We start from the raw sequence: 25719 nt of genomic DNA on the forward strand, positions 1-25719 counted from the left end.
AGTTATCACTAAAAATAGGTTTTGTAAATATGAACTCCGGTGCAACCAGTCCATTTTGATCACAGAACCTGGAACGCCAGACATGTAGGATAAGCCCTATCCATTAAATAATGTCAACTATTATATCATAGGTCCGATTTACTGAAATTTCAAAAGAATATATGGTTTTAACTGCGAGTTAAATGCGTTACAATATTTGACTAATTAATTTAATCGAAATGTAAATTTTACTTACATTTGTTTATATTTAACTCTAAATAGTCGTATTATTGTAAAATAACTTTATAGAAATAAATATTTTGCGACTATCATTTTATTAAATGATTGAAACTATAATCGCCGAAATGTATGTCAAAAATCCCCATTTTCAGATCTACTCATTTTTGTTTAAAGTGGCATCATTGATAAATGTTATAAAAAATGTGCATTTTGACAGCGCTCTCTCGAAACAAAGAGTTGCAAATCCATTCATCTATGACGAAGCTACGCTAAAACTCATCTCCATAGTGTACCTATACAAGTGTGTTCACTAAGCGATAAACGTCAAAACTACAAACCATATATAGTGTACAAGTACAAGTGTGTTGACTTATCTGTCAAGCATTCTGACAGTCACTCGCTGGATTCGGAATGACAGCGAATTCAAAATGGATACCATTACCGAGTGCGCCGAATGATTGAAAAATTGAAAAAGTCGATACGATTGGTAGTCAAAAATGTTGTCGTTGAGACCAAAAATGCGACTCTAGACCTGAGATTTCCATCAGGTGAGCGAGGCTGTTTGTATTTTTGACGTTTATCGCTTAGTGAACACACTTGGTATAGGTACACTATGCTACAAACAGCCTCGCTCACCTGATAGAAATCTCAGGTCTAGAGTCGCATTTTTGGTCTCAACAACATTTTTGTCTACCAATCGTCTCGACTTTTTCAATTTTTCAGTCATTCGGCGCATTCGGTAATGGTATCCATTTTGAATTCGCTGTCATGCCGAATCCAGCGAGTGCCTGTCAGAATGCTTGACAGATAAGTCAACACACTTGTACTTGTACACTATGCTCATCTCCAAAACAATATCAATCATGATACAAAAAAGAAGGTAGTTCCACTCAAAATTTTTTGACGTATTGGGGGGACTTGAAGTTTCAAAATGTTTGTTGTTTTGCTAGAAGCGTTGCCACACCGTTACTATTTAAGGCGAAAATGTGGATTTTCGGGATGGAAATTTCCTTCAGAATGAAAACGCAATGGTCATCTGAGACAATAATAATATGCTTTAGCACGATTTATCTGGATTTAAAATGCTGTGAAACATGTAATTTTACTTAGAAACAAGTAAGGAAGGTTAAGTTCGGGTGTAACCGAACATTACATACTCAGTTGAGAGCTATGGTGACAACATAAGGGAAAATAACCATGTAGGAAAATGAAACGAGAGAAACCCTGGAATGTGTATCAAATGAAAGGCATTAAAGAGTATTTTATGAGGGAGTGGGCCATAGTTCTATAGGTGGACGCCATTTAGGGATATAGCCATAAAGGTGGATCAGGGTTGACTCTAGAATGCGTTTCTACGATATGGGTATCAAATGAAAGGTGTTAATGAGTATTTTAAAAGGGAGTAATCCTTAGTTCCATAGGTGGACGCCGTTTCGAGATTTCGCCACAAAGGTGGACCAGGGGTGACCCTAGAATTTGTTTGTACAATATGGGCATCAAACGAATGGTGTTAATGAGTATTTTAAAAGGGAGTGGGCCTTAGTTCTATAGGTGTATGCCGTTTCCAGATATCGCCATAAAGGTGGACCAGGGGTGACTCTAGAATGCGTTTGTACGATATGGGTATCAAACGAAAGGTGTTAATGAGTATTTAAAAGGGAGTAATCCTTAGTTCCATAGGTGGACGCCGTTTCGAGATATCGCCATAAAGGTGGACCAGGGGTGACCCTAGAATTTGTTTGTACAATATGGGTATCAAACGAAAGGTGTTAATGAGTATTTTAAAAGGGAGTGGGCCTTAGTTCTATAGGTGCACGCCGTTTCGAGATATCGCCATAAAGGTGGACCAGGGGTGACTCTAGAATTCGTTCGTGCAATATGGGTATCAAACGAAAGGAGTTAATGAGTATTTTAAAAGGGAGTGCCCTTAGTGCTATAGGTGGACGCCTTTTCGAGGTATCGCAATAAAGGTGGACCAGGGGTGACTCTAGACTTTGTTTGTACGATATGGGTATCAAATTAAAAGTATTAATGAGGGTTTTAAAAGGGAGTGGTGGTTGTTGTATAGGTGGTCGCACTTTCGAGATATCGCCATAAAGGTGGACCAGGGGTGACCCTAGAATTTGTTTGTACAATATGGGTATCAAAAGAAAGGTGTTAATGAGTATTTTAAAAGGGAGTAATCCTTAGTTCCATAGGTGGACGCCGTTTCGAGATATCGCCATAAAGGTGGAGCAGGGGTGACCCTAGAATTTGTTTGTACAATATGGGTATTAAAAGAAACGTGTTAATGAGTATTTTAAAAGGGAGTAACCCTCAGTTCCATAGGTGGACGCCGTTTCGAGATATCGCCATAAAGGGTATGCGATATGGGTATCAAACAAAAGGAGTTAATGAGTATTTTAAAAGGGAGTGGAGCTCAGTTCTATAGGTGGACGCCTTTTCGAGGTATCGTAATAAAGGCGGACCAGGGCTGACTCTAGACTTTGTTTGTACGATATGGGTGTCAAACGAAAGGTGTTAATGAGTATTTTTAAAAGGGAGTGCCCCTTCGTTCCATAGGTGTTCGCCTTTTCGAGATATCGCCATAAAGGTGGACCAGGGGTGACTCTAGAATGAGTTTGTACGATATGGGTATCAAATTAAAGGTATTAACGAGAGTTTTAAAAGGGAGTGGTGTGAAGGCGTTTTCCAGATATCGACCAAAATGTGGGCCAGGGTGACCCAGAACATCATCTGATGGGTACCGCTAATTTATTTATATATGTAATACCTGCCAAGATTTTAAGGGTTTTTTATTTCGCCCTGCAGAACTTTTTCATTTTCTTCTACTTAATATGGTAGGTGTCACAACCATTTTATAAAGTTTTTTCTAAAGTTATATTTCGCGTCAATAAAACAATCCAATTACCTTACCATGTTTCATCCCTTTTTTCGTATTTGGTATAGAATTATAGCATTTTTTAATTTTTCGTAATTTTCGATATCGAAAAAGTGGGCGTGGTCATAGTCGGATTTCGTTCATTTTTCATACTAAGATAAAGTGAGTTCAAGTAAGCACGTGAACTAAGTTCAGTAAAGATATGTCGATTTTTGCTCAAGGTATCGTGTTAAAGGCCATGCGGAAGGACAGACGGACGACTGTGTATAAAAACTGGGCGTGGCATTAACCGATTTCGCCCATTTTCACAGGAAACAGTTAACGTCATAAAATCTATGCCCCTACCAAATTTCAAAAGGATTGGTTAATTTTTGTTCGACTTATGGCATTAAAAGTATCCTAGACAAATTAAATGAAAAAGGGCGGAGCGACGCCCATTTTGAAATTTTCTTTTATTTTTGTATTTTGTTGCACCACATCATTACTGGAGTTGAATGTTGACATAATTTACTTATATACTGTAAAGATATTAAATTTTTTGTTAAAATTTTACTTTAAAAAAATTTTTTTTTTAAAGTGGGCGTGGTCCTTCTCCGATTTTGCTAATTTTTATTAGGCGTACATACAGTAATATGAGTAATGTTTCTGCCAAATTTCATCATGATATCTTCAACGATTGCCAAATTACAGCTTGCAAAAGTTTTAAATTACCTTCTTTTAAAAGTGGGCGGTGCCACGCCCATTGTCGAATATTTTACTAATTTTCGATTCTGCGTCATAAGTTCAACTCACCTACCAAGTTTCGTCGCTTTAGCTGGCTTTTGTAATGAATTATCGCACTTTTTCGGTTTTTCGAAATTTTCGATATCGAAAAAGTGGGCGTGGTTATAGCCCGATATCGTTCATTTTAAATAGCGATCTGAGATGAGTGCTCAGGAACCTACATACCAAATTTCATCAAGATAGCTCAAAATTTACTCAAGTTATCGTGTTAACGGACGGACGGGCGGACATGGCTCAATCAAATTTTTTTTCGATCCTGATTATTTTGATATATGGAAGTCTATATCTATCTCGATTCCTTTATATATGTACAACCAACCGTTAACCAATCAAACTTAATATACTCTGTGAGCTCTGCTCAACTGAGTATAAAAAAATGGATAATGACTCATAAATATGTTTTGTATACTTACTTTCATGGCAGCCTGACCCTAAATTTGAAAAAAAAAATGTCTGTACTCATATGTGCGTCTTTATCACCTTTTTATTCAATAAATTAAATACTTGACAAAGATACCATCAAGTTGTGATTTTTCTCATTTTGTTATTTCCATAATAAATTTTAGTTTCTTTTAGATGTAAAATGGCGAAGACGAAAAAAGGTTCTCCCTAAAAAAAACGTGCAGCTCATGTATAATTAGATTAAGAGTACTTGCTGTCATGTTCATATCAAAACTATAAAATATGGCTGCTTCCAATTTCCACGTAAAGACCGCACCATAGGGACCTGAACCTTTCGCGATGGGGGCAAATTACGTCATTTTTTCGATCAAAAGCCCATTCTTCCCGGACTTTCATCTCGTCAAATGGCAAAACACACAGCTTTTCTTCGGATGGTATGTCACATAACTTCATATGCGATAGTATTTGCAGTTGCAACCCCGGTTCTACACATAACTTCGATGCCCCCTGCGCAAAGTTGATGTAGATGGTAAGGGAAGAGTTTCTTTCTTTCTTAAAAGTCGATAACAGCGAGGACCTGCAGAATACATGCATATTGCTGATGAGATCTGCTCCAAGTTGTAGCGCGGACATTTCGAATTGTTTTCAAGACGAATTATGCCACTTTCAAAATAAGCGGCTCGTATGACTGTGACATCATATCTAGGGTCAAATAACACGAGATTTCTAAAACACGGGCAAAGCAATGCACTCGTAGTATATAAAAATGTTATCATACCCTGTTTGTGTGCTGATAGAGGTATTATATTTCCGCTTAACTTTCCATGAGATCCCATTTGTTGCATCGCATGTTGTTGTCTTGTTTTGCCATGAAATAATAATGCAAAGGTTAAAACATGTGTATGTATATAATTGAAACTGATCAAAGACTTACCCTTCCATAAATTCAATATACTCATCTAAATATTCTTCCTGTTCGAAAACTTCACCACAGTCTTGACTGGAAAAGAATGTACACATTATTTAGTACTTAACATTTCAAACCATAAAGGAATGTTTTCCTTACCGTTCATTTCGCGGTACTGCACTTTTTAAAAGAACAATTTTATTCCCACTATTACTTATGTCCGTTGGAGCAAAATGTTCGGAGCAAACGTAAGGACATTTGGGAAGGGTTTCTTCCCTTACTTCGCATGCTTTGAGCCATTGTTGTTTTATAAACGGAATTTTTGGTAACTTGAAAAACGAAATACCTTTTTTTTGCATTGGTATTTTGTATTTGCGCATTTCCAATGCACACAGCTCATTTTTTCGCGTTTATTTAAAAAAAAAAAACAAGTAAAATATTTGACTAGTATATGTCCATCCAATCCATCAAAATCATAAAAAATTATAACATTTTTCAATCTGGTAACTGGACTTTTATGAAATTGTCACGGTCCCCGCAAAAGTCAAGTGGCTAATGTCACACGAAATGGAACTACTTCCATTTTTTTTATCATGATATCAAGTGCGCAGAAAAGTATGCAACATTTAGATGAATATTGATGAATTTCATATCAAAACCTATAAAAAAGGCACATTTTGAACCCGACCCCTCAGATTTTGATCAAATTTTGCATAGAGGTACAATTTACCTATACAAGCACAACCTCATTTTTAGAAATTCCATTTTTGAAAAATTGCGGGCGTGGCAAGGTGTCAAAGTTGTGAAAAATGCGTAAAAAATTACGGTAATATGTACTTTTGAGCTGTGATAACTACAGAACGGCTCTGACTGCTTGGTCCCGGGCGAGAAGGGTGGCGATTAGGCATGATAGTAGCCCGGCTGAGGCTCGTCGGCGTTGAGACGCGGTTCTTGCCACCTTCCTCGGCCCACAGTCACAAAAACAAAATTATAATTATCATGCCTAGGTGAGAAAAAAAATAGGGACCTGCAGAAGATAAGGAGAAAGAAAAGGAGAAGAAAGCAAGCGGGAGAAGACCGTCCGTGTCAGGTGGAGTCATCCCACCCCTCTTGTTCATGAGGCATGAACAACCTTGAACTCCACTTTGACTCCGATAACCGAGTGGAGTCCCCTTATCCTGACTTTCGTCCGTATGTAATGGTCTGGTCTAAATCATCGTCCGTCAGTAAGTTGCAACACCTAACTCATTCCTAGTGTGCCCCAAAGGGCAACACCCACACTAACACAAAAGAAAACTTAGAGGGCCTGCATTTTTCCTGACACTGTGTCAGCCAATAAGTTCAAAGTAACTCATTTCCTCTTCATACAAGTTTATTTTCACAAATTCTATGTTTACTTATATCTAGTGATTTGTATTGGTAATTCTAAATTCTTCTATTTCTTATCCTGATCTACGCTCAATCAAAATAACAAAAAAAAAAAGATACTGCAATTACTGCATATAATATTCAAAGTAAAAAAAATCAAATAGGTAACAAGAAAGTAAAATAACCCCGACGGGAACACCCTTTACTTAAGACCTTTATTTCTTGCTTATATTAAGAAATAGTTAAAACGCTCACCTAAATATGTGCATACGATAACAGGTTAGGCAAAGAATCAATAAAAAAAAGAGAGATTACAACAATGTTATATAAAGATTACCATTCATTATATATAACCATTCACTTACTCATCTCCTCACGCTCATCTGCAGTCCAGGTACCAAGGCTGTAGCAGCGGGAGCTGAAATAAAATAGAGATAAAGAGCAAAAAAAACCCTATTCCATGTACTTATGTACTATTATATACTATTACCTCATGTAATCTTTAGTTCCGGTTTCTAAAATTGAAAATACGCATGCACATTTTTACGCGATCGTAATAATTTTAGAAAAACGAAGTAAAGAAAATTACAAAAAAAGTAAAAGAATATAGAAATTATCAATATATAGTGAAAGAAGATTCATGTGTGCCTACGGATTAATTAGGATGTAAAAAAAAATACGGAAGGAAAAAAAATCAAACTCGCAAAAAAAAAAAGAATTCAGAAAAAAAGCGAATACTAAAATACTAAGTTAAGCAATTTTGCAAAAAAAAATCATATATACATAAGTGTGATGAAAAATGTTTGTGAAATAAATAATTGGTAAGTGTGTTTTTGGGTGTGTATACAAAAAGGATATGTATGTATAAAAAAATAAGGAAATCAAAAAAAAAAAAATATGTTAAATTCAATTCAGAAAAATATTTCATACATCGGGATTACAGGGAAATTCAAAAAATTAAAAAAAAAAACTTATAATCTAAAAAAATTATTTTTAAACCAAAATAAAAACTAAAGTATATTCTCGGTCCCCTTCGTGGTGGTGTGATGTGGTCGTTGTTGCGGCGAATTGGACGAGGTGCTGAGTGTACCCTCTACCTTTTGAGGTGTCTTCTCACCACAGCCCTGCTGATGCAGCAACCCACACCAGTGACCGACTATATATAACTCACCGCTAATTGTAGTTTGTGATATGATGTGATACAACGTGATGTGATGTGATCAGATGGGGGAGGGACGAAACAAATTAGATGGGGTCACACCAGTTTTTTCTGATCTCTCCAGTTTTTTCGCCTCGCGAAACCTGGCATTATCACCGACTAAATCTTCCGCGACCTTATTTACAACATGGACGCCCCAAATGTCGACCATTTTGAACATCCACGTCGATGGCACTACGCTACCGACTGTCCGACACCCCAAAATCTTGGGTGTGACGTTTGATCAGGATCTACATTTTGGTGAGCACGCAGCCGCAATTGTTCCGAGATTCAGAGCCGTAACAAAATCCTCAAATCCCTCGCTGGCAGTACTTGGGGAAAAGATAAAGAAACGCTCATGACTACATACAAAGCAATTAGCCAGCCGATTACGTGCTACGGGTCACCCATATGGTCGCCAAACCTAAAGGTTACTCATTGGAAGAAAATACTGGCCTGCCAAAATACTGCCCTCAGAATCGCCACGGGCTGTCTTCTTATGTCCCCAGAACACCATCTGCATAATGAGGCGAGAATACTCCCCATCAGGGAGAGAAATGAGATGCTGACCAAACAGTTCCTGCTGAATACCCAGAAACCTGGGCATCCCAACAGACATCTGATTGATGAACCAGCACCGCCTAGGGGCTTAAGGAGTCATCTCCGTAAGCATTTTGAGGAAATACGGCACCTGAGAACCCAGCCGTATGAAGTGAAAAAACACAAGCAGGTCCTTGGTGAACTCCATAAACAGGCGTCGGACCTTTATGCCGGGAATTGCCCGGTGAATCCAGTACTTAACGAAAATTATCCAAAACTTGCGGAAGAGGAACGCATACTCCCCAGGGAAACGCGTGTCACTCTTGCTCAACTTCGTTCTGGATACTGTAACAGGTTAAACTCTTACCTATCCAGAATCAACCCCGACATACAAATGTATGCTCCGCTTGCAATGTGTCCCCACATGACACCAACCATCTCTTCAATTGTAATGTGGAACCAACGCCTCTAACACCCCTTTCCTTATGGTCCACCCCTGTTGAAACGGCAAGTTTCCTTGGACTCCCGTTAGAGGATATTGATGACAGTTTGTGATCGGTCGCGGCTATTAGGTGGGGCGAGCATTGCTACAACAACAACAACAAGTGATCAGATGTGATGTGATATGTTGCGTGCTCTTGTTCGGTGTAGTGTGATGTGATGTGCAGCCCTCTATTTGCGTGTGTTTAAGTTGTGTTTTGGGAAAATAGCCTTTGACCTGCTAATAGCTTTCGTTGTGTTTGTGCTTACCGTGTATTTTGATGGATAGTTGGAATTGCTGGATGTTGGTTTTACTATTTCCGTGTTTGAATGTTTTGTATCAGAAAGTATGTAGAAATGCAGTCGTGGTGTTTTTAACTGTTACGTGGTTATTGTTGGTGTGGTTGTTGGTAGTCGCTGGTGTGGTTGTGATCATCAGGTGTGGTTGCTAGTTGAATGTTTCGTAGTTAAGGTGGTGCGTGTATCTATGAGGTTGTGGTTGCGAATGTGGATCTGTGGTGTGGTAGCTTATCTATGTTTCGGTGGTGGGTCGCAAATGCGTGTGGTTGTGACGGTGGAATTATGCCGTCTCTCGGTGTGGATCTGATTTTCGGACTATATAATTTGGACAAATGGTAGGGTGTTTTATGTGGTACTGTGTGGCTTTCCCGTTCGGTGTGGTTTTTTTTTTTTTTTGATTTTGGTGTTTGTGGATCAGTGTGGTGGTGTTCGTGGCTGTGAAGCGGTGCGGTTTGTAGTTGGTGGTTCGTGTGCCTCGGTTGCTTTAAGCGAGTCTTCTTGTGGTGATGGGGATTCGCTGGTGGATTTGTGGTGTCTAGCACCGACGGTGATGGTTGGTTTCCTTTGCGGACTCCTTCAACAGAAACGTTGCTGGTGGTGCTGGATCTGTTGGTGGCAGGAATACTATTTCTGTTTGGATGTTGTTTTCACATAACCGCTTCTATACGGTTTATCACTGTATAAACTTTTTATAAATTTTCCTTTTCTTTTTTTTTGTATTTGCATTTTTCTTTTATTTGTATTTTAAAAAAATTAATGAAAAATTAATTTTTGAAAAGTCATAAAGTTTTACTAAATACTAAACAAAAATTTTTGTTTAAACTATATGCTATTGTTTATAGTTATATAAAAATAAATATAATAACGAACATTTCAAAGAAAAAATCATGAGAATCGGTTAATTTTTGACAAAGTTATTGACATTTGAAAAAATAGGTGAATAAAATACCGATAGCATTTTATGGAATTCAATTGCCGATAACTCCGAAATAAAATTTTTTTAAGGTAAAAAAAAAAAAAGTGTTTCATTATTTTGACCAAAGAATAACATATTAAAATTTCATCGAAATCAAAAATCATGTCCTGGGCGGACCGGGTGTCTTGAAATGGAATGAGCCATTAGATTTTTATTTGCCATGCTATAATTCCGAGCGCCTCTTTCTAATGTCCCACCTATACCATCACATGCTGATTTTCCATGGCTGGTGGTGTAAAAGTGCCACTCAGCGAATATATCGAAATCAACTTTATGATGACATAAATTAATTAAGTTGTATTTGTTTTTGTATTGTGCTCCTGCACCATCTGAAACGTAGATAACTTTCGTAATTGAATTGTGCTTATATTGTATTCTATTCGAATTACAAACAAATGCTTGGTCTTTGAAGTTTTTACAAGTAAAATTTTTTTTTTTTTGGAAACATTTTTTTTTGGGAAAAACATTTTTTTTCAGTATACCAAACATTTCTTCAGTATACGTTTTCGAAATCCGATTTGAATATCTTTCTAAGATACCAAGATCTTTTATCACAGCTCTAAAGCACCATGATATCAAAATACAAAAACATGCATTTACTTAAAAATTAAAAAAAAAAAGAAAAAATACGCCATTTTAGTTTTTGGATATGTTATATATATTAAATAGACCTTTCAAAAAAAAATATATTTTATTTTAAAACGCTTGGCCTTTGAAGTTTTTTCCAAGTTTAAAATTAAATTTTTGAAAAAAAAAATTTGTTCAGTGTAATAAAAAATTTTGCAGTGTATATTTTCGAAAACCTTTTCAATTGTACCAAGATTTTTGAAATCGGTTGAGCCGTTCTCTAGTTATCACAGCTCAAAAGTACCTATTACCGTAATTTTTTACGCATTTTTCACAACTTTGACACCTTGCCACGCCCGCAATTTTTCAAAAATGGAATTTCCAAAAATGAGGTTGCGTTTGTATAGGTAAAGTGTACCTCTATGCAAAATTTCATCAAAATCTGAGGGGGTCGGGTTCAACGCATATCGGTTTTGACATGAAATTCATCTATTGCAAGCAATAACTATTATACTTTCGCATGGGACTTAGGCGTTTATTGCTTAAGAGCACATAGTATTAAATTTTGCAAGCTTTTCTGCGCACTTGATCCTGTTTTAGATATTTTTGGCGATGGAGTTTTGGCGTTAGAAAAGGTTGGAATTTGGGGGCAGGTTAACATTACATTTATGTATTTAAACAAGCTAAATAAAACCGTTTAAAAATGATATTTCTTTAAAACAAAACTGCGAAACTTATTTAGTATTTAGCGTTTTTTGTTTATATGTATATATTTTTATTATTACTTTTATTTATAAATACATACACAATAATGTACTGAACTAAATTGTTAAGCAAAAGTAATGAAGCAACACAGCAGCCCAGCAACGAAAATTAGAAAGACTTAGATTTTCGTGGTTACAAAGTGGCCACATCTCCGATATGAAAGAGATTCTGCATCTTCGTATTATCCTCAAGCATTAAAGTGTCTTGTATAGCTTTTGAAAAAAAAATTCTTCATTCACATTTATATGTAGATCTCATTGTGTGTGATGGCGGCGGTCAACTTGCGGCGTGTGTGTTCTTCAATTCGAGGAGGGTTTAGCATAGAAATATTAGGGAAATTATCTTATTTGTTAACCTGTGTGTGTGTTTAATATATGTATATGTACTACACCTATGGACACGGCACAAACTGAAGATATTAAATACATACATATGTATTTAATGTAAATGTGCCCAAATGCTTTTTTTGTATACTCGTAAATTAGTGACAATTCATATGTACGCATGTATGTATGTACATTAGAGCGGATCGCTTTTTTATACATATATATGCTTTTTTTTAACATCGTTCCTAGCACATTCTTCGTAATATTCAAGAAAAAATCTTTTATATATTAGCTTTAAATTAATTTAAACAATAATGATGAAAGTTTGATAATCTTGTTTTTTGCATGATGTTACACTTTCGGGCTAGAGTAGGTGTTTTTAACACTCGGTTGTTTTTTGGTTGGAAAAGAACGGACATACTAGTGGAGGAAGATACAACTGCGGGTAAGGGGGTGCTTGTTACAAGAGCGTACCAGAAATATATCCGACAAAGGACCATCAACACTGATAACACTCGCCAAAACCGTCGGGTAGTACAACAACAACAACAGTGGAAGAAGAGTTTCATTCGACGGCGTTGACTGAGAGAACCAACATCGGCTTCAATTCTTTCAAACCAACTCAAGACTGATATGTTAGGGTTCCCCAATGTAAGACAGATAGTAATCGAACTAAATCACGGTCTACTTAAGTTTCAAACAAGGAACAAGGCTTTGCTCTTAAACTTCAATTTCAAGAATCAGTGTCAGTTATTAATTCATAAATGCTTGAATGTTTGAGAAAGTTGTCGAATTTGCCTTCATTAATTGTTGTTGTAGCAGTGCTATACCCCATCCAATATATGCGATCACTCACAAACTGTCATCAATATCCTATAAAGTAGGGTTAGACCCAAGAGATAAGACTGTTAGAGGCGTAAGTTTCACATTGCAATTGAAAAGGTGGTTGATGTCATGTAGGGACACGTTACAAGCAGAACATACATTGGGCATGTTGGTCTTGATTCTGTATAAGTAAGAGATTAAACTATTACAGTATCCAGATCGAAGTTGAGCTAGAGTGTCGCGCGTCTCCATGTTAAGGTTGGTTTTCCTCAACTGTGAGTTTAGAGTATTTGTCTTTGTTGTGTTCACCGGGAAATTGTTGGCATAGTTATTTGAAGACTCTTTGTGAATGTCGCTGAGGGCTTTTTTGTGCTCCATTTCTCACTTCTTGACTATCGAATTTCTTCATAGTGCATAGTTCAGCAGAAACTGTTTGTTCACAATTTCATTGCTCTCATTTATGGGGAGTATTCTTGCCTTGCAGTGTAGATGATGTTCTAGATACAGTGTGTTTCTTTTGGGCTCGCGACCATATTGGGAACGCTTGGCACACAAGCGGCCGGTTAGCCAATTGATTTTTAGGTGGCTATGAGCTTTTATTTGTCTTTACGGCAAGAGCGCTGGCGAGGGACTTAGGATTTTGTTACGGCTCTGAACTTAAGGTACAATTGCAGCTGCATGCTCTGCAAAATGTAGGTCCTGATCGTACATCACACCCAATATTTTGGGTGGAGGAACAATCGGTAGCGGATCGCCATCAACTTGGATATCCGATATGACGTTTTAAATAACGTCGCCGAGGATTAAGTCGGTGACGATGCTAAATTTCGAGAGTGAAAAAGCTGAAAAGACTAGGTATATAGTCCTTAATTTTATAGCATCAATGAATGGCCAGGACCTGTTGCCATTATATCGGCGTAGGGCACAATTGTTATCATTTTCTGGTGGGAAAGGGTTATTTGATACGTAAAAGTTAAAAAACAGTGGGGATAGGACACCATCCTGTGGCATCCCTTGTTTAATTTTTCTGTGTTTTGATGTTCATACATTTGCAGTTAAAATTTTTAGAATGGGAGAAAGGTTAGACCCTTCCAAGTCGTGGAGTAGCGTGCTGTGATTGACTGTGTAATGGCTTTTGGTAATCCTAGCGCTAGCAGGTTAATTCGAATTTGGCGCATCCAATTGCCTCCACACTTAAAATCAGGTTATAAATCAGCAAATATTACTATAAGTAATCACAATAAAATAAGATAAATTTCTACCACTCCTACAATCTCAAGTTGTCTTTTTATTCCGTGGGAAAGTTTGTATTCTTTAAAAGCCAGGAAAATATTATTGCGTTTCTTGGGTCAGAACTAAACGGTAGGGAAGAACTGTGGTGAGATATCTCTTGCTATGGCTAATATTACTTCAAGCTTTTAGTTAAAACTTAAAATATGAATATGCTAGTCACAGCATCATAAATAAAACAATGTATAAAAATTTACCCGCCCTAATGTACATACAAATATTTATGTATAATTCTACAAATTATGATTAAGTATTCACGACATTACTTGTTTTTGCTCTTTTGTTGCTGCTTATGTTTTTTTTAATGTTATTCTTTTTTTCTTATTTTATGCGCTGCATGTGTTATTTAGTACGTGCTCAAAGCATAATGCGCTTGTATGGCATGCACGACGACTCTGCATCATTCGTCGTCGCGAAAACGTTCAACTTGTTTTTGTTTTTTTTTTTTTTTTGTTTTGCTTAGTTTACAGTCGAAGTGAAAATATTTGAATTATCCCACTCTAATTGGCTGACATTTGCAAAACGTCCTTTTATAACTTCTTCGTCTTCGGAATCAGAATTTTCCGTATCATCACTATCTTCGGAAGCAGCATCAGTTTGCAACATCGGATTTATGGTTATCGTTAATGCCGAATCGTCCCATACCAAACTATCTTCGGCTGTTAGCTTTGGGCATGATTGTTGCCTGTCAGTATATTTGAGTTTGTTGTTGTTATTGTTATTTTTCATGCGTGCCACAAATAAGCCACATAATAAAATGACCAAAAATATGCAAATCAACATGATAAGCGTAGTCGGATGTGAGCTTTCAACTTTACGTATAATTGAATGCATATGCACGCCAGGCTCTTGTACATTATGCGTATGTTTCATGACATGTGCGAAAGGGATGTTATTATTATTAAACGGGGTTGATGTGCCAAAACCATGAGCATCGGCGACACCTGCACCTATACCACCGCCTGCTCCGCCTCTAACACCGTATGGTGGATTCTCCATTTGAGGTAACATTGCTGTTGCACCACCAGCGCCTACTGTCTGTGTTGTCTTGCTTGTTAATTTCGGATGTAACACCGTCAATGTTAATGTAAATTCTTGGCTTTTAAATTCGGTATTCAACTGTGTGCAAGCAAGTTTAAAGACACGATTTAAGTAATATGCTGGTTTTTTGTTACTATAGACAAGCGCTTTTAGTACATCTAAATAATTAGCGATAGCATCATTACCAATCATATCAACACCTTCTTTATTAATATCCGTTTTAATATTGAGCGTTGTTGAAATTGTTTCATCACCATCAACTTGTATCTCTTCGTGATCTGGATTTAACGATGGAAAAACGATTACGCTGCAAGAATCTAAGTTTTGCATTTGGGGCATAATTTTATTATTAGCATTAACAATTGTTATATTTATATTGCCAAGTATATGTACACCATGTTTTATTTCTGGATATGAAACCAAATTATTTGTATTGCCATTTATTATTATCTTTGCTGATTTTTCATCCTGCACACTTGCACTTTCAGCTGCTGCATAATTCATATGTTTGTGCTGTTTAACTGGTACGTCTTGTATTTCATATGGACTGCTTGTTCTCATGGCAGCTGCTTGTAAAAATGTTGGCGCTTCTGTCGTTAATGTAACGAATTTGTAAATACCCTCATTATTCGTGCGGCTGAATTGATCATTATTACCAGCACCACTTATACGTTGTTGACCTGGTATCATTGATAATTGCTGTGGCTCATTAACCATTATATATGTCTCAATGGTGGGTAGTCGCGTTGCACTTTGATTAACACACATCATTGTGGTGCGAACCTCGATGTTGCGTCTACCAATCGTTGGATTATGTTTACTATTAATATATTTTATTTTTTGTAATAATTTTTCTACATTACTTTTACTCTGACCCTCAATGAAAATTTCATTCATTTGCGCATTAGTTTGTACTTGCGAATTTACTTCAACCAAATTTTCGGTTGGTGGTATTAAATGTTCAGCACAATTGGTAAAACAACGCACATCTTCCGTGCTGAGTATTGTGTTTAATGCTAATTTTATTTCTGATATATCGCCATTAAAACCATGTTTTAAACGATTTTCTGCACTTTGATAGCATGCGCCAACCGCCAGTGTCGTATTAACACCATGCGCAGCATGTAAAGGCCAATCATCTATAACTTCTGGATTGCTATGTTTATCCTCTACGGAATTCTCAAAACGTATACCATCAATATATAATTCAACATTAAATAGTTGATCAACATTCAGCACATAATGATGCCAATCATTGTCACAAATTTGTGGTATTTTCCAACGCCATTCTGCAGGACTAAATATATTTAAATCACCTTCATGGAAATTCTTACGTAAAAGTAATATCAAACGGCAATTACGTACAAATAATGCCATATGATGCCGGTTCATTTTATGATCATCGGCGCTGCAAATAACATGCTCTTTAATATGCTTGTTGTTGTTATTATTATTATTATTACTATAATGCCTAAACATTGTTACAATACTAAAGGCGCCCGTAGAAAAGTCATGTTGTGCTATTAGTGCATCTGGGACCACAACACCAGTTGTACCATCAAAATGATATACTGTTTCAAAACCTTCGTCGTAATTTAAGTCCTTTGTCCATTCAGCATTACGTGGTAATAGATCAATTAAACCGTGACCTGTTGTACAATTAGTGGCATCGCGATCGCATCCAAAGGATATATGTTTAGTTTTTAAAGCCACTGATGTTTGGATATTCAATTGCTCATTGGCACATGACATGTCGCATAGCTCTAGACGTGCATTCGGGAATAGCGAAAGTCGTTCAGCTGATGCCGCGGTGTATTCTATACGTTCAGGTATACCTAAAAATCGCGCATCACATACACGTCGCACTTTAATGCTTACCATAATTGGCGCGGATTCCTTCATGGCACAATCATAAGCTACCACTGACAAGATATGATTATGAGATGCTTTGTGCGATAGCGGTACAGCATTCTTGATAGAACCTTCATTATCTATGATAAATGGTTGATCGTTATTGAGTATTTCATATTTACATACATCACCAAATAAGGGTGTACAATCTTTATCCGTAGCTTCGACGCGTATTATTTCCTTATATAAACGTCCTTCATCAACTTCAGTCACATATGATGGTTGCAGGAATGTTGGTGCATATTCGTTAATATCAATTACCGTTATATGTACATTTGCTGTTGCTGAATGCGTGCCATCACAAAATATTGCCATTATTTCAAAATGATAACTTTTACGTTTTTCACAATTTAAAGTGCGTCGTGCTTTTAGAATGCCCAAATTATTAACTAAAGCAATTTGAAAGGGTATTTCATGATATGGTTTCTTTAATATACGAAAATTACATATTTTCTCCTCATCAACTTTGATTATGGGTGTTATTTCAACTAAGGTCTCATTTTCACGTATTAGTCCATGATAGGATTTCTCTAAAACATTTTCCTTTTGTGACAATAGATAATCATCGTTTTCACTTGATGCAACTATTTGTTGTTGTTTGAGTGTTGCTGGGAATGAACCTGCCACTCTCGCTACGTTGCAACAACACAACAACAATACACAGAGTGTTAGAAATTTTTGTATATAACACATTTTATATGGAACTTTTCTACAAAATCCAAGTTAAATAATTTCGTAGTATGATGTAGGTATTTACATTAATTAAACTGCTATAATCCACGGCAAGATTTGTATTTGTTCAAAATAATCCACAAGGTTTATTCCATCTTATTCGATTTGCATTCTGTAGCCATGGAAAGTTTAGCTGTAAAATATGAAAATATTTAGTATTTCGAGTATTAAAAAGCGAAGAAGCGAGTCATAATTGTTCCTACATTATATAGAAGGACCCCCTATATAATGTACGAACAACTACGATTTATAAAAAGTATATTATTTGCTTTTATGGCGACCGCCGTGGTGTAGTGGTTGTTGTTGTTGTTTTAGCGATAAGGTTGCTCCCCGAAGGCTTTGGGGAGTGTTATCGATGTGATGGTCCTTTGCCGGATACAGATCCGGTACGCTCCGGTAACACAGCACCATTAAGGTGCTAGCCCGACAATCTCGGGAACGATTTATGTGGCCACATTAAACCTTCAGGCCATCCCTCCCTCCCCACCACCAAGTTCCATGAGGAGCTTGGGGTCGCCAGAGCCTCGTTTGTTAGTGAAACAGGATTCGCCGCGGTTCTCCGCTTACCACAGCGAAGATCCGGGCTCAAGCCCCGAGCAAAGCAACATCGAAAACTTAGAAATAAGTTTTTCTAGGCGGGGTCGCCCCTCGGCACTGATTTGGCAAACAAAAAAAATTAATTAATGTAAGGCGCGATAGCCTCCGAAGAGATCTAAGGCCGAGCTTCTCTTCCAATTTGCGTCGTGCTCCTCTTGGTTTCCCCTACAAATTGGCCGGGCGGGACCTACATGTTTTATGCCGACTCCGAACGGCATCTGCAAGGCAGATGAGTTTTCACTGAGGGCTTTTCATGGCAGAAATACACCCGGAACGCTTGCCAAACATTGCCGAGGAGCGACCCCGCTTAGAAAGTTTCTTCTAATTAAAAAACCTTATTTCTAAAATTTTGAACTTGCTTTGCCCGGGGTGTGAACCCAGGGCATACGGTGTGGGAGGCGGAGCACGTTCCCATCACACGACGGTGGCCGCCATGATGGCAAACACTCCAAGTGTATTTCTGCCATGAAAAGCTTCGCAAGTGAAAATTTTTCTCACTTGCAGATGCCGTTCGGAGTCGGTATGTAGGTCCCGCGCCAATTTGTAGGAAAGTTTTAAAAAGCGGAACGACGCATGAACTAAGTGTGAGATTTGAAGTTTCTAGTTTGAACTTTGTTGTTATCTCGCCACCTAGCATGTTTTTTTCCCTTAAATAGTTTCGGTCCTATGAACTATGGTTGGTACGAAAGTTCTAGACATTTCACCAGGACGCCGCCACCTATCGGGATCATAGATTGAATGAGTCCAGAAGTTTATTTTACGACCAAACTGAAGAGCCCTATCAAAAACCAGGACCTATGTTATAAATAAATCCGTCCGCTACTACTAGTTCGCCCTCTGTCGCTTCTACATTTTTATCTCTATTTTTTTGTAGTTCCGAACTAGATACCTACATATTTCTGGTTTCGAAGGAGTTGGTTTATTTGGATAGTTCCGTACTAGTGCAAAAATTTATAATTTAGATCTAGTTCTATTGCTGGTATTATGGTATTATTTCGTTGGTCCCGAGCCAGACAGAATCTGCACATGTTGCTTCTAGTATGATTTTATCCCCTTTTTGGATAGTTCCGAACCAGTGGTTAAAGCTCGAAGCTCTTTAAAGGTAGGGACAGTTTTTTTGTAGATAGCCTCTAACAAATTTTTTTCTAATGAAATATAATAAAAATACATTTTGTCTATACTAGAGAAAATCTAGTTTCTAACGCACTTGTATCAATTTAGTACTTTATTTCTAGTTTTGAACCATTCATTTTTAGCGTACTTTATACATAATAAAATTACCACAAATCACACACACACGATTGCGCAGTGTGTGATTTGTGATATAAAATGCTGCCCACTCAGAATTTAGGTGATTAAGTTTTGAATTTCACTAGATATCAATACAATTTGATTACTCTTTCTGGCTAAATAATGAATTATCATACAATTGAACAAAAGAAATAATCAAATATGAATACTTTTGATGATCGAAAACTCAATATAGCTTTTCAATCACATTTTGGAATCATATTGGAATCAGATGTGTTTATTTTAGGTGATCAAAAATTTTTAATCATTTTTCATTCAGCTTTCTGAATCTTTTCTGACTATCTTGGTTGACTGAATAATGAATTTTATACTTGTTAAAATTTTACTTTTCATTGAAGATCTTAGTTTTTCACATACTCACATTTTTTCAATCATGAAAGTACAGAAAAAATATATTAAAACTTTATTCTTCAAGACAAGAAATAATGTAAATACTGCTCCTAAGAAAAGATGTCCCCAACCATTTCTCCACCTTCGGCTTCGCAGAAAATACAAATTAGAAAATACAAAGGTTGTGAACCCCAGGTAAGTGAAACTCTCTTGACATATGTATGTACCTGGATATGACTTCAACATCCCGTACCATATCGTATTTCAAGATCTTGACGATCATAGTTGATGCTGGATGTTGTAGTCGAAGTGTATATCGGTCAAGTTTGTTTGCGAGTGATCTTTGGTTCAAATAGTTCCGCATTTTTTCTTCCCCTGATGAAATAACATTATTATGTAGTATCTTATTTTGAATTGCGAAATGAGGAATAAATGCATCGTAATCGCATTCAAAAACGATTCAAAAATCCCAACCAAAACTAAAGAAATATGTTCACTAATAGGGGGGGGGGGGGGGGGGGGGGGGACAATTCGCGTTCTGTGAAGTGATAAAATGAAAATAACATTTGAACAAATTTTTGTTTGAATTTTTTTTTCATTTTATCACTTCATAGAACGCGAATTGCCCCCATGATTAGGAAATTACTTTGAAAAGCAATCAAATATTACTCTAAAACAATTAAAGCTCAATTTTACAATGATATCCATATCTGCAATACTCTTATATTGCTAATAGAAAATGCTAGTAATGTGTTTTGAATTCGAAATCAAAACAAGACAGCCTATAAAATGTCTGTGATTGTAGCAGCATAAGTGTGACAAGAAAAATTTTAAATTTAGGTACATTCGATTATTGAATACAAAAACAAACACGTTTAAACAGCAATATATCGGCACTCTGATATTTGGGAATGTACCTCGCTTTTTGTAGCAATATAGGAGTATTACATATATGATGATATCAAATATGAACAGAGAATTTACAAAAACAAAGTACATGGAACATTTATTTATGTTTGTAGGTATGTCACCATGCTGCCACCTTGTATCGTTCCGCCATGCGAAATATGAATCAGAAATGATTATTCAAGAATAATCACATTTATGGTACATTTTTCTCCCGACGTTTTGAACGTTTTTATCATCTTGGGGTATGATATTTGAATATTTTTTGATCAAAATTTTCAAAAAATGCTGGTTGGGTGTAACGCGTATACGTTTACGTTTGCGCGTGAGAAAAAACGCCTATCCTCGCTTAGATAATGCTTAGGAGACCCATTTAGCGGCAGTGGTTAAACAACTAGCTACAGTAACAGGGTGTACCGAAAAGCGGAGACACAACCCTCTGTTGTATGCCTGTGTATAACATAGCTAAATCAGTTGCGATGAATTGTGGCACAAATAGAATACATAGAATTCGTGTAGAGGGTGAAACAAAAACACATTTTTCAGTAACATCTGAGTATAATGCGTATTGAAATTTAGTAGTACACATTTTATGCGCAGCAACTTCAGAGGTGTATTTAAAGTTTGACGCTCAGTGGTCTATATAAAGTATAAGCGTATAGACCTTCACGTGTAAAAAAAAAACACGGCTAATATTAACATAGAGACACTGCACGGACGAAAAATTGTGTGAAGCAAGCTTTACAAAACCTCTATTAGGTAGTTGTTGTTGTTGTAGCAATGCTTCGCCCCACCTAACAGCCGCGACCGATCACAAATTGTCATCAATACCCTCTAACGGGAGTCCAAGGAAACTTGCTGTTTCAACAGGGGTGGACCATAAGGAAAGGGGTGTTAGAGGCGTACCTCTAGTAGGTCACATTCACCACTTACCACAGCAGAATTTGTTAAAGTACCACTGTCTGTATTTATTATTTAACAATTATTTGTACACTTTTCATTCAGCTAATGTGTTCAGAATTCACATTTTTACACTCGAAAACTACAAGGTGGAAGTGACCTACTAGAATTTTGTGAAGCTCCGCTGCTTTCCACTGAAGTTCGCGCATGCAACATCTTTATATTCAAAAATTTTTGTAAATACAGACAGTGGTAGTTTAACAAATTCTGCTGTGGTAAGTGGTGAATGTGACCTACTAGAGGTTTTGTGAAGCTTGCTTCACACTATTTTGCGTCTCTATGTTAATATTAGCGGTGTTTTTTTTTACACGTAAACGTCTATACGCTTAAACCAAAGTTATCGAAAAGTAAAGATGTTGCAGGCGCAAACTTCGGTTGAAAGCAAACTTCGGTAGGTCACTTTCACCATACCAACAACTTTTAACACAATTTTTAACATAATTTAAGCACAGAAATACTCTGATTGGAGTTTTAGAAAGTAAAAGTTAAAATTCTGAACACATTACCTGAATAAAAAGTGTCAAATAATTATTAAATAACAAATACAGACAGTGGTTGTTAAATTCTTCTGTGGTAAGTGGTGAATGTGACCTACTAGAAGTTTTGTGAAGCTTGCTTCACATGATTTTTCGTCCCTGCAACATCTTTTCTTTTCGATAATCTTTGCTTGAACTTTATATGGACTGCTAAGCGTTAAACTTTAAATACGCCTCTGAAATTGCTGCGCATAAAATGTGTACTACTAATTTCAATACGCATTATACTCAGATGTAACTGAAATATGTGTTTTTGTTTCACCCTCTACATTAATTCTATGTATTCTATGTGTGTCCACAATTCATCGCAGCTGATTCAGCTATATGTTATACCCTATGGCCATCAGAGGGTTGTGTCTCCGCTTTTCGGTACAGCCTGTGGCTGTAGCTAGTTATTTAACCACTGCCGCTATATGGGTCTCCTAAGCATTATCTTAGGGAGGATAGGCGTTTTTTTCACGCGCAAACGTAAACGTATACGCGTGTATAAAAAAACACGGCTAATGTCTATGTTACTACACTATTCAATGGACGTAAGTGAAGGTATGTTAGTGGCCAAGGTGGTCCCGCTACTAAAGCCTGGGAAACCAGCTAACGTAGGTGAGTCATATCGTCCGATATCTCTCCTATCGCCAGTGGCAAAGACGCTTGAAGCCATTTTGCTCCCTTATTTCCAAGCACATTTGCAGCTAGCCCCTCATCAGCATGGCTTCAGAAAACTCCATAGCACTACCTCCGCGCTAAATGTCATTAGCACCCAGATAAATTGCGGTTTGAATCAATATCCCCACCATAGAACAGTACTCGTAGCGTTAGACCTATCAAAAGCTTTTGATACGGTCAACCATGGCTCGTTACTGCAAGACCTGGAAGGGTCCACCCTTCCCCCATGTCTTAAAAGTTGGACCGCAAATTATCTGGGTGGTCGGCAGGCATCGGTGCAATTCAGAAACGAAACATCAAAACAAAGGAGAATTAAACAAGGGGTGCCACAGGGTGGTGTCCTATCCCCGCTTTTGTTTAATTTCTACATATCTAAGCTACCTTCACCACCGGAAGGAGTCACAATCGTTTCCTACGCCGATGACTGCACAATAATGGCCACAGGCCCAGGCCCAAAGATCGATGAGCTATGCAATAAAATAAACGGCTATCTCCCTGATCTCTCCAGTTTTTTCGCCTCGCGAAACCTGGCATTGTCACCGACTAAATCTTCCGCGACCTTATTTACAACATGGACGCCCCAAATGTCGACCATATTGAACATCCACGTCGATGGCACTACGCTACCGACTGTCCTACACCCCAAAATCTTGGGTGTGACGTTTGATCAGGATCTACATTTTGGTGCGCACGCAACCGCAATTGTTCCAAGAATTCAGAGCCGTAATAAAATCTCAAATCCCTTGCTGGCAGTACCTGGGGAAAAGATAAAGAAACGCTCTTGACCACATACAAAGCAATTAGCCAGCCGATTACGTGCTACGCGTCACCCATATGGTCGCCAAGCCTAAAAACCACCCACTGGAAGAAACTACAGGCCTGCCAAAATACTGCTCTCAGAATCGCCACGGGCTGTCTTCTTATGTCCCAAGAACACCATCTGCATAATGAGGCGAGAATACTCCCCATCAGGGAGAGAAATGAGATGCTGACCAAACAGTTTCTGTTGAATACCCAGAAACCTGGGCATCCCAACAGACATCTGATTGACGGACCAGCACCGCCTAGGGGCCTAAGGTGTCATCTCCGTAAGCATTTTGAGGAAATACGGCACCTGAGAACCCAGCCGTATGAAGCGGAAAAACACAAGCAGGTCCTTGGTGAACTCCAGACAGGCGTCGGACCTTTATGTCGGGAATTGCCCGGTGAATCCAGTACTTGAAGAAAAATATCCAGAACTCGCAGAAGAGGAACGCATACTCCCCAGGGAAACGCGTGTCACTCTTGCTCAACTTCGTTCTGGATACTGTAACAGGTTAAACTCTTACCTATCCAGAATCAACCCCGACATACAAAATGTATGCCCTGCTTGCAATGTGTCCCCACATGACACCAACCATCTCTTTAATTCTAATGTGGAACCAACGCCTCTAACACCCCTTTTCTTATGGTCCACCCCTGTTGAAACGGAAGTTTCCTTGGACTCCCGTTAGATGATATTGATGACAATTTGTGATCGGTCGCGGCTATTAGGTGGGGCGAGCATTGCTACAACAACAACAACAAGGTATGTTAGTACATTTTTGTTGAAATACAGGTAGATGAGTATATATATGTACAAGTCATATATATATATATATATATATATATATATATATATATATAATTATCGGTATATAGATCATATGAGTGTATGTTGGTATGTAGATTTATTTATTGATGCTTGCACAATGCATATATGTACGGATACAGTATCTGTGTGTTGTTCTAAAAATAGAAATATTTGAATATAAACGCACAATCGTTTCAAATGGGCCCTTATGAAATTATTAAAGCTTAATATATGCATTATTTTGCTTAAATTTCCAAATTAGGAAAGATCTCTCAATTCCATGTGCATTCAGTATTCCCATGAATTTCAATGCAAAACAAAAACAAATTGGAAAAATTTTGTTTTTGTTTTGCCTTATAATTTCTGGGGTATTATTCACATGGAATTCGTGATTAACGCTGAATAGATACATACATATGAGTATTGATTTCTTGGCTGGTTCGGCTTTTCATTGTAGAAGCAACCAATGTCTTTTTTGGGCAAGTGAACGGGTTCGTTGAAAACCTTGTGCTCCTTTAAAGAGAAAGGCACACTTATGGAATCATCTCGCAAGGTTTTCCCAATTATCAATAATTTATGCTTATATTTTTTTTTTAAGAGATCTGCTTCTGCTACTAAAACAAACAATTTAAATAATATTTAATTATATACACACTTTAATATTCACGCAACTCCATGAAATTGTTTCTTTTTGTTTTAAAAACCAAATTTTTTAGTAAAATATACTTTTTGAACTGTTTACTTATTGAGAAAATGTATCCACAAATCTAATTTTCTCATTATTCTGTCATTCTTTTACTGTTTTCACTCTTTCATATCTAATATGCACAACACATAACATTTTCATGCATCCCCGTGTGGTAACAGATGAGCATGGGAAGCGACAAATATGCTATAGCAGATTACACGTCGTTGTCACCATTGTGAATGAAACTAAAGGCGGAGTCATTGGTGCCGTATGTCGTATCGCTGTATCCGTATCCCTAACGTAATCAGTTGTTTATCGTTACGACGGTAAACCAAAACCCATGGTTCAATTATGTACAGGTTGGCTCATCTCATCAGCTGATTTTATTTATGTCATTGCATGGTCGAAGGGATTGTCAAAAGGAGATGGCAAACTCAAAATGAAACCAACACATTGGCAACATTTTACTTACACATACAAAAACTGTTAAGTTTTATGTTTCCATTCCATACCATTCGCACCAACACCAATACACAGATTTTGACAATTTGAACAGACATATTTAGTTGCTTTACAGATGAGCCAACCTGTATATAGTTGAACCA

At 37.3% G+C, this 25719-nt stretch overlaps 2 protein-coding genes across 5 annotated transcripts; both read right to left on the minus strand.

Annotated features, from left to right (window-relative positions):
- Positions 1-4444: 4444 nt before the first annotated feature.
- On the minus strand, positions 4445-9181 carry LOC137249695 (uncharacterized). The gene is made up of 4 exons (XM_067781431.1): positions 5352-9181; positions 5220-5285; positions 5064-5143; positions 4445-4987 (listed from the first exon to the last, which is right to left on the minus strand). Exons 1-4 carry the CDS (start codon positions 5570-5572, stop codon positions 4941-4943), a joined length of 414 nt encoding a protein of 137 aa, XP_067637532.1. The 5' UTR covers positions 5573-9181; the 3' UTR covers positions 4445-4940.
- Positions 9182-11355: 2174 nt separating this feature from the next.
- Cals (calsyntenin-1) lies at positions 11356-25220 on the minus strand. 4 transcript variants are annotated; one of them, XM_067781428.1, is made up of 3 exons: positions 25099-25148; positions 24841-25037; positions 11356-17644 (listed from the first exon to the last, which is right to left on the minus strand). In XM_067781428.1, the coding sequence occupies exon 3, from the start codon at positions 17470-17472 to the stop codon at positions 14287-14289; it is 3186 nt and encodes a 1061-aa protein (XP_067637529.1). In that variant the 5' UTR covers positions 17473-17644; positions 24841-25037; positions 25099-25148; the 3' UTR covers positions 11356-14286. The 4 variants fall into 4 exon arrangements, with proteins under 4 accessions (XP_067637529.1, XP_067637528.1, XP_067637530.1 ...); XM_067781427.1 differs by lacking the exon at positions 24841-25037 and having other exon boundaries at positions 25082-25220; XM_067781429.1 differs by lacking the exon at positions 25099-25148 and having other exon boundaries at positions 24841-25040.
- Positions 25221-25719: the final 499 nt, after the last annotated feature.

This window comes from Eurosta solidaginis, chromosome 4 (genome assembly GCF_040869045.1).
Source record: "Eurosta solidaginis isolate ZX-2024a chromosome 4, ASM4086904v1, whole genome shotgun sequence".
Taxonomy (NCBI): Eukaryota; Metazoa; Arthropoda; class Insecta; order Diptera; family Tephritidae; genus Eurosta; species Eurosta solidaginis.

Coding starts and splice junctions, on each gene's coding strand:
- LOC137249695 (XM_067781431.1), bottom strand. CDS start 5,572: ATGCGCAAATACAAAATACCAATGCAAAAAAAAGGTATTTCGTTTTTC. Junction 5,144..5,219: donor TATATTGAATTTATGGAAGG/GTAAGTCTTTGA, acceptor TGGCAAAACAAG/ACAACAACATGCGATGCAAC. Junction 4,988..5,063: donor TCTATCAGCACACAAACAGG/GTATGATAACAT, acceptor ATTTGACCCTAG/ATATGATGTCACAGTCATAC.
- Cals (XM_067781427.1), bottom strand. CDS start 17,472: ATGTGTTATATACAAAAATTTCTAACACTCTGTGTATTGTTGTTGTGT.